The 9,344-nt window shown below is 45.6% G+C and overlaps 1 protein-coding gene and 1 long non-coding RNA gene across 6 annotated transcripts; one reads left to right on the forward strand and one right to left on the reverse strand.

Annotated features, from left to right (window-relative positions):
• Positions 1–1,831: 1,831 nt before the first annotated feature.
• Positions 1,832–6,894, forward strand: LOC120673608 (beta-glucosidase BoGH3B-like). 5 transcript variants are annotated; one of them, XM_039954537.1, is made up of 11 exons: positions 1,840–2,087; positions 2,967–3,269; positions 3,479–3,683; positions 3,952–4,042; positions 4,151–4,296; positions 4,549–4,792; positions 4,871–4,975; positions 5,131–5,313; positions 5,464–5,665; positions 6,056–6,539; positions 6,663–6,894. In XM_039954537.1, the coding sequence occupies exons 2-11, from the start codon at positions 3,053–3,055 to the stop codon at positions 6,793–6,795; spliced, it is 2,010 nt and encodes a 669-aa protein (XP_039810471.1). In that variant the 5' UTR covers positions 1,840–2,087; positions 2,967–3,052; the 3' UTR covers positions 6,796–6,894. The 5 variants fall into 5 exon arrangements, with proteins under 5 accessions (XP_039810476.1, XP_039810474.1, XP_039810471.1 ...); XM_039954538.1 differs by lacking the exon at positions 1,840–2,087 and adding an exon at positions 2,375–2,392; XM_039954540.1 differs by lacking the exon at positions 6,663–6,894 and having other exon boundaries at positions 1,834–2,087; positions 5,978–6,205.
• A 75-nt stretch (positions 6,895–6,969) lies between these two features.
• Positions 6,970–7,926, reverse strand: LOC120673609. The gene is made up of 2 exons (XR_005674702.1): positions 7,581–7,926; positions 6,970–7,493 (listed from the first exon to the last, which is right to left on the reverse strand). It is a non-coding gene; the product is annotated as an uncharacterized LOC120673609 (long non-coding RNA).
• Between the last annotated feature and the right edge of the window lie 1,418 nt (positions 7,927–9,344).

Here is a 9,344-nt window from a genome sequence, read left to right on the forward strand (position 1 = left end):
CGGCACAGTACTTCCCAGTTTAGTCCCATACCGGAAACGGAACGAGAGGCAGACCAAGTTAAATAGCCGGTCGCGAGAAGCTAGTAACTCCGGATCGATCCTTTTGCGCGAAGCGAGGACGAAAGCGCAAGAGAGTTAATTAGCAGGTGTGGTCTACTCAACGTGTAGAGTAGATCTAAGCCATTATCTCGGGCCGGGTCGTTACTGGGGTATCAGATCCATACTCTCGCGGTTTCACACCACGTACATGAGCAGGTCGACGCGTGGAAACACAGATGCCAACAGCATGTGGACGGACACACATGGGCTGCTAGCAGTGAACCCACGGACGTGGCACATGGGATCGTTAGCACTAGACGTATGGGACGTGGCCCAAGAGAGGTGATCTTGCTCCTTTGTCCCGTATGGGTAAACTGGTTCGATGTCCTCAACAGGGGGTGATTGTCACAGCCCGTGGGCCATTTGGGCCGGACCGAATGTGCGACACTGTAGCAAAAGGCTACTGCAGCGTCGCGGTTACTGTAGCAGCGGCACTGTACTTCCCAGTTTAGTCCCATACCGGAAACGGAACGAGAGGCAGACCAAGTTAAATAGCCAGTCGCGAGAAGCTAGTAACTCCGGATTGATCCTTTTGCGCGAAGCGGGGACGAAAGCGCAAGAGAGTTAATTAGCAGGTGTGGTCTACTCAACGTGTAGAGTAGATCTTAGCCGTTATCTCGGGCCGGGTCGTTACAGCGGCGAGGAGGGGTCGACGGCGACCGCGGCTCGCCTGGCCCGCGGGCTGTATGCCTTCAAGGAGAGCCTCTCTCCTCACGAAGCAAAATGCATCGCCGGTTGCACAATCTGTTGGATGTCCGTTCAGCGATGCACAGTGCTCTGTGCACTCCCTCCGTCCACAAAAGAATGCAATTTTCATTTTTCGAGGAGTCAAATAATTTAAATTTTGACTAAATTTATATAAAAAATAATAACATTCATAACACAAAATAAGTACCATTAAATTAGTTATAGATTATATTTTCATAATAAATTTATTTGAATATATAAGTACTAATATTATTTAATATAAGTTTGGTCAAATTGAACTAGTTTGACCAGCACGAATCCCATAGTTGCATTCTTTTCTGGACGGAGGAAGTATGCTTTTGCGTATGGCTGTTGGAGTCGGTCTTAGCCCGTGTTTAGTTACAAAATTCAAAATTCCAAAAAAAAATTCCGGCACCTGCATGGAGACTTAAATCTAGACGAAATAAAAAACGCATTGCGACTGCTGTCTGTAAATGGTGAGACGAATCTAATGAACCTAATTAGACTGTAATCAGATGCTAAATTACTACAGTAATGCTACAGTAACAATCTTTAATGACGGATTAATTAGGCTCATTAGATTCGTCTCGCGATTTACAGACGAGTTCTGTAATTATTTTTGTGATTAGTCTATATTTAATACTTCAAATGTAAAAAGATAATTTTTCAAAAATTTTACGGAACGCAACTAAACACCCCTTACTCTTGTAAATCAGAAACCTAACGGAGCTTGCAGGCTTTCGACACATGCCGAGTTGGACATGGCAAATCGGCCGGTTCATCATTACTCACTGCACAATCACGCCTGATCGAATTTATCTCGAACTTGTGTTTCGGGTGCATGGGCCAAATCCTCGGAGCTCCGGCCACCCTGCAGGTGCTCGCTCAGTCACCGGAGTGCTGCCGGACGCCACTCTGCTTCTTCTTCCTCCTGCCGGCCCTCAGATGGAAATGACCGGGATGACGTGTGTGCCCGGTTGGGAGGTCAGTCTTCACACTCTTTTCGTGGCCGTCTGCGTCTGCCTGCTCTCTTGCCGCCGACACGGGGTGGCCCACTGGCGACTCGAAGCCGACACCTCACCTACAAAGCGCGGCGCGGCGCAGTGAGCAAGCCGCGCGCCGGTGCCCTCCCCCCGCCCCGCCCCGCCGCCCTTTCTCGTCGGGCCTTGGCGCCTCGCCGGTGCGCGCGTGCGTGTGCGAGGGGCGGCGACTGAACTCAGGTCCTGTTCGCTATCCGGAGCGGACGCTGACCACATTTACTCCTCCATCGCTGCTCCGCGGTAAGGAGAATCCCCAACTTTACTCTCCCACCTCGCTACCCGCCACCAGCCCGCCACCGGCTGTTGCCTCCTCCTGCCGCTGCTCTCCTTCTAGATCAGCCACAGTACTCCGCGAATGGGATTTCCACGGGTGGCGGCACCGTTTATTTTGCGAGAACAAGCGTGGAAATGGGGGTGGCACCCCCCCTGTAGTCTGTAGAGTCGCGCCGTCGGCAGTCGGCTGATTTGCATCGATTCAGTTCATGCTGGGGCGGCCAGTATTTTACGAGACCGACGGGGATGTGCTTGAGTTGACTTACCGCGTGGTTGGTTTCTCAGTCCCTTCCGGTCCTGAAAAATATTTTACTTGATGTGTTCATTTTCATTTTTTTTTGGTTTGACCATACGACTAAGTACTTGCCATACGAGTTCCAATTCTTCTATTTTTAGCCGCTGGAAACAGTTCTCTTTCAGTCATGTCCAGTGAGCTGTATACTGTAGTTGGATCTGAAACTGACACTTGTGCTGTATGGACATTGATAGAGATACTTAACTTGATATGTGAGTAAATCCTTGGTGCGAAATCCGCTTTTGGGGATGAGTAAACATGCAAGGAGGAAAAGTTGTAAGGAGGTATCAATAGTTTTTCCTCAAGAAGATAGGTTCATTCCTTCTTTTGAATTGTATAAGGAAAAGTATCATAGCAGATGCAATGTGCTTTTCTTTTTCTTGTAGAAAACCTGTGGGGAGGTACTTTATTGCTTAATTATTAGGCCATGTCTCAAAGCCTATTTGTTGTGCCCCACAAAAGAAATTCGTTTGCTCTCTTCATACTTTCACTTTCTTCTTTGTGATCTGCAAGCTCATTTTAACTGCTTCCATGTCCAAATTTTGATTTAGGGTCTCTTTCAAATTCCCCAGAGGATCAGAGATAAAGATCATCAGATCAACTATCTGAAGGAATTTCTTTTATAGAAATTTTCAGAATGACAAGCACAAATATCTCTTGGGCATGCCTTCTATTGCTATGTTTTGCTTCGATTGGAGATGCACAATACATGAAGTACAAGGATCCAAAGCAGCCTATCAACACAAGAATCAAGGATCTTCTTGGTAGGATGACCCTTGCTGAAAAAATTGGCCAAATGACACAGATAGAACGGCAGGTTGCATCTGCAGATGTCATGAAAAAGTACTTCATAGGTAAATTCTATATGAGCACGTCTAAACATACATGAGCATTATAAGGGTGATTGGAAATGTTTTCTGTCTTGCATATGGATTTTGTTTGGAAGATATAGACAAATGAAGCCTATAGCACTCCACAGCTTTGCCTGCTTTGTAACATTATTATGATACCTAAGTCTGTGGTTATGCAACTTATAATGCCGAACTTCTGTGCTGTTCACTAGGTAGCATCTTAAGTGGTGGTGGAAGTGTTCCTGCTCCCCAGGCCAGTCCATCAATTTGGGTTAACATGGTAAATGAATTCCAGAAAGGTGCCTTATCAACACGTCTAGGAATTCCTATGGTTTATGGGATTGATGCTGTTCACGGTAATAACAATGTCTACAACGCCACCTTATTCCCTCACAACATCGGGCTTGGAGCTACAAGGCATGTCTCTGATAATCTACATACTACATGTTTGCAATATGACAAGCATCCTACATGCCTCCTACAAGGCCACAGTTTTTATCATGATTTTTGTTGATTAGTTTAAATAAAATGGTACTGTTTGCTTTGCTGGATACAATGTTCTAAAAGCAATTCGTACCCATTTGGCAACATAAACTTGTTTCTTGTTGGCAAGCATATCATGCAAACAATTTCAACAAATATGTATAGATATATAATCATCTTCGTTTTTTTTGTGTGTTGTTAGGGATCCTGACCTCGTAAGAAGGATTGGTGTAGCAACTGCTCTTGAAGTGCGGGCAACAGGCATTCAATATACTTTTGCTCCATGTATTGCGGTAAGAACATATACACTGTTTTGTTGATTCTGTTATGCAGAATATTAGTATATTCTTGTTTCACTAGAAGTTATATTGATCAGAAAATATTCTTATAGCTTGGTTTAGGTTTGCAGAGATCCAAGATGGGGACGATGCTATGAGAGCTACAGTGAAGATCACACAATTGTCCAGCAGATGACAGATATTATCCTTGGCTTGCAGGGAGAGATCCCAGTTAATCATACCAAGGGAGTTCCATATGTAGCCGGAAAGTAAGATATTATTTTTCTCAATGTTGAAAAAAATGGTATGGTAGAATCATAGATGTAGGCCCATACTTGCATCTTTATCTAAAGTAATAGTTCGAAACTAATCATCTAGTATGCATTGATGGCAGCACTCTATCAGTACATTATGTACTATCCGTTTGAAATTAGTTTTGGGAAGGAAGCAGTGCTAATATTTTGCAGCGTGAAAAGATTTTTTTTGTCTTATCCTTATACCTCAGCTTATGGTTTTTGCAGGGATAAAGTTGCTGCTTGTGCTAAACACTTTGTTGGTGATGGTGGGACTCATAATGGAATCAATGAGAATAACACTATCATTGATGAACATGGACTGCTAAGCGTTCACATGCCACCATATTATGACTCTATCATAAAGGGTGTTGCAACTATTATGGTGTCATACTCAAGCTTGAATGGTGTAAAAATGCATGCCAACCATGATCTAGTCACTGGCTACCTGAAGTCCAAACTACATTTTAGAGTCAGTAACAAACTGTAACTTTGTTTACATTACTTTGCTGTGATCTAGAACTAAATTTTGCATATGGGTGGATGGCAGGGTTTTGTGATATCGGACTGGCTAGGAATAGACCGTATCACCTCACCTCCTGGTGCAAACTATACTTATTCTGTGCAAGCTGGAATAAATGCTGGGATTGACATGGTATGTGGATTTCTGTTGACAAACTTATTGTTTGTTTTCATACTAGCTACTCATACATGGTTGATTAACTTCTACTGGAAACATGGATTTTGCGATAAATGAAGTTTTCTTTTCCACCATTTTTCTTTACAAACTTTGGTTCACCTCAATTCCAGGTCATGGTTCCATACAATTACACTGAATACATTGACGATCTGACATCTCTTGTCCGCAAGGGTATCGTCAATATGAGCAGAATTGATGATGCTGTGAGGCGTATCCTTCGAGTCAAATTTACGATGGGTCTGTTTGAGAACCCATTAGCTGATCTTAGTTTTGCAGATCAGCTTGGAAAGAAGGTTGGTAAAAGATAGCATATTGTATATTACTTCCACATTTTGCACGCTACCTTCTCAAGTTAAATAGTGAACAAACACCAGTTATCATGGATGACTAGGTTGGTCTTCATGCTAGAGCAACTTAATAACTGTAATGTTTACATTATAAAGGAGCATAGGGAATTGGCCAGAGAAGCTGTCAGGAAATCACTTGTTCTCTTGAAAAATGGAAATTCTCCCAATCAGCAATTCTTACCTCTTCCAAAGAAAGCTAGAAGGATCCTTGTAGCTGGAAGTCATGCTAGCAATTTGGGCTACCAGTGTGGAGGATGGTCAATTCAATGGATGGGGGCCACTGGGAATATCACGACTGGTATGTGGCTTTGGTATACATTTGATTCTTTTGTCTTCAAGTCGAGACCTTGAAAGTATTTAATTACATCAAGAACTGCATTTATGTGTATTATTTTTTCAGATTCTATCTGCTTATGGGATAAAATTAATTCCCAAGTTAAATTATCAGCATGCATTATAGTTATTTTCCATACAGCTAGGTATCTTGTTTATGTACATGATTCACAGCATAGTGCTGACAGTGACACTATTGCCCTACTGAACTGACATGATTCCTGAGGGGAAAATTGGAATATATTAACTTCCTGGCACACTCTTGTGTTTGGTTCAGGTGCTCGTGATAATTGAATTACCTAAAGCAGCAGCATCTTCTATATTTTTCATCGCAGTGGTCAAATTTCCTCTGCAGGGACAACAATTCTTGATGCCATAAAGTCCACTGTTGCCGACTCAACGCCTGTCGTCTACTCCGAGAATCCTGACGACAATTTCATAAAGCATAATGACTTTTCATTCGCTATCATTGTTGTTGGGGAGCCACCTTATTCTGAAACAGTAGGTGACAGCACTGACCTCACTATACTAGACCCTGGTCCAGACACGATCAGAACTGTGTGCTCTGCAGTTAAATGTGTGGTGGTTATCGTCTCTGGTCGTCCTGTTGTGATTGAACCATATGTTCCACTTACGGAAGCGCTTGTTGCTGCTTGGCTACCTGGCACCGAAGGTCAGGGTGTCGCTGATTTACTTTTCGGGGACTATGGTTTTACTGGAAAGCTCCCACGCACCTGGTTCAAGTCTGTGGACCAGCTGCCCATGAATGTGGGAGATCCGCACTATGATCCACTCTATCCTTTCAGCTTTGGTTTGACAATAAATTCATCATTGCCAGGGTAAGCATCTTAAATTCATCGAACTATTGCTTTTGTCTTGAAAACAATTTGAATAGAATAGCACCAGACGGGTTGTCTCGTCTGCTTCTCATCACTGCGTTTCATCTTGTTTGCTGTTTTCAGGTTTTCTGGTGTTAACAATCTGGGAGATACGAAGCAAAGAGTGATACATGTTGTACTGTGCTCTCTACTGTCATTGATACTGATCAATGATTTGGGCATAGGCGTATTTCAACACCCAGCTGCCCGTATGTAGTCTTTGTATGATTAACCATGTCTAATGTTGCCTTGTTGATGATGCCTCTGCAAAATGCCGTTGCTGACCATTAATTAATCAGTCTATTATTTCCTCAAATTATCATTTGTTGTCTTGTTTTCTTACCTTGCCTAACGAGGTAAAAGTGGAGGACGTATACATCAAGCAGGTATATACAAAGTTCAGAGTCTCAATATCTGGCGAAAATCGGTACAATTGCTGTTCGAAAAAAATTACCCATGCAGAGCACTGGTCGAAATAGGGGCTACCTAACACGGCCGGTAGCCCCTATTTCGCGAAGAAAATAGGGTGCGCCCCGGGCTCACCCTCGCTCCGTCGCTCGCGTGCGACCCCATCCGCGATGCCGTTCCGCTGTGATCTGACGGTGATGTGCGACGGCTCAGCTCCCTTGGATCGGCTTCCGTGCGCACCCCATCCTGGCATCCTCGGCTCGGCTTCCTCCAACGTCGATTCAGCGCGAGCCTCCTGCTCCGCTTCTTCGTCCCCTTCCTCTCCAATCGGGGAGGCCGACGATGGCGCCGTGGACGGTGGCGCCGTTGTGAGCGTGCCACCAGAGCATGCCCTCTTCCTGGGAAAGGATGACGCGGTAGGCGAAAGCGGCGCCGGGCTGGATGAGGCTCTGCGTGATGTACTCCGGCCCGTCCGACCACGGGTTCCGCGGCTGTTCCTCGCCGTGCCTGCACGATGAGCAGCATCAGGTTCGTGCACCAGCGTAGAGGACGCTATGATGAAGGATTATCGAATGCTAGCTTGCTTGTGCCTACAAGTACTAGTGGATGGTGATGTTCTTGTCGCCATGGTTGCGGACGTTGATGACGACGACGTCGCCCCTGCACGCGCGGATGGTCGGCGAAGGGAGGCACGGAGTGGACAAAAGAAGTTGCGAGCGGGGACGGAGTCGCGCGAGGGGGCAGGCTTCTCCTCCTCCGCCGCCGCCGCCGCCGCCGCCGAGGATTTGAGCGGAAGCCCTCGATTGGAGAGGAAGGAGGCGAAGAATCAGAGCAGGGAGGCCGAGCCAAGCTGAGGACGCCTGAGATGGGGTACGCGCGGAAGCCGATCCGAGGGAGCCGAGCCGTCGCGCTCGCGCATCACCGTCAGATTGCAGCGAAATGGCATCGCGAATGGGATCGCACGCAAGTGAGGGTGAGCCGCTCACCGGTCACTTTGATCCACGTGAATCACAATTTGACACAGGGGCGCAACCGAGCTGCCGTGCGCCCGGGGCGTAACTCATTTTTTTTCAAAAAAAAAAAACGGGGCGTCCCCCCATTTTTTTCCGCGCGGGAGGCGGGAGCGCGTGGCGCTGAGCCGCTGACGGTGCGCGTGAGGCTGGACGAGGACCTGGTGGTGCCGCACAGCGTGGTGAACTGGTCGCCCATGCTCTACTGGTGCGACGCGATGCTGGACGGGCACCCGACGGGTGGGTCGTCACGTTGCACGGATTTCCTCATGCGTTTCCAGTAGAAGATGCGAGACAGCCCCTGATTCAGTCGTCATGTGTGTGCATTCACTCCACATCGACCAAAATGTATGGATGCGTTTTTGTCGGGGAAAAAAGATGTTATACAGGCTTGTTTTTCTTTCTTTTTCCACTCTCTGATTTCGAAAGGTGAAGATGGAAGGTGAACATCATTTGGATTCAGCGCTAAAAATTAGACCCTTCTCTTTTAACCCCATTAGCCCCAAATGATCCAAACGGGTGGGGCTATTTAGAGTTAATGTGAATTAGCTTTTCTTAAAAAAATAGCCCCTCCAACTAATGCTTATTGGAGCTATTTCTATGTGGGCCCGACCGAAAAGTCACTCTTCTCCCCACCGCATGCATGAAAGGTAGAGCCAATAATTGGGATATATGCTTTAGTCCTCAAATTAGTCCATGAATCCAAACAACCCAAGGGCTAAACTTTAGAAGACTAATTCAAAATCTAAACTTTAGTCCTCAAATTTGCCTAAGGGCTAAAGAACCAAACAGGGCCCAGGTGCGTTGCTCAAGCTGGGGTAAAGCAATGCTGGCAGTCTGCTACGAGGAAGATGAAGAACAGTAGCAAGGAGGATCTTGTTATAATTTCTAAGTTACTCAGGGACCTTTATTTAAAAAAGAAATATCCTGTACTCTTTTTTTTCAATACAAGATAATTATGCACGTACGTTGCTACGGACAAAATTGGTGTAAGTAGCGGATACGTATTAGTGCTCGTTTCTTGATTTGTAGATATCTACATGGTCGAGTCTTGGACAGAAAGGGTTAGTCCGGCTCACATACAGGATGGACTAAGACCCACCTGTCAATAATATGAGACGGACCAAACCAAAAATTTATGTCTGTGCGTTGCTACAGACAAAGTTGTGTAAGTATTGAATATATATATAGGTGCCCATGCGTTTATTTGTAGGGATGTGTGATCGGATCGTGGATGGAGGGGGTGCTGGTCCGTGTCTGCCTCGTATACATGATGGACTAAGTTCCACTTGTCAATGACATGAAACGCACCAAACCAAATGGACCAAACTAAAAAAATTAGATGAAA

The sequence above is a fragment of the Panicum virgatum genome, chromosome 5N, assembly GCF_016808335.1.
Source record: "Panicum virgatum strain AP13 chromosome 5N, P.virgatum_v5, whole genome shotgun sequence".
In the NCBI taxonomy this organism is placed as follows: Eukaryota; Viridiplantae; Streptophyta; class Magnoliopsida; order Poales; family Poaceae; genus Panicum; species Panicum virgatum.

Coding starts and splice junctions, on each gene's coding strand:
- LOC120673608 (XM_039954537.1), top strand. CDS start 3,053: ATGACAAGCACAAATATCTCTTGGGCATGCCTTCTATTGCTATGTTTT. Junction 4,793..4,870: donor AGTCCAAACTACATTTTAGA/GTCAGTAACAAA, acceptor GGTGGATGGCAG/GGTTTTGTGATATCGGACTG. Junction 5,314..5,463: donor CAGATCAGCTTGGAAAGAAG/GTTGGTAAAAGA, acceptor TACATTATAAAG/GAGCATAGGGAATTGGCCAG.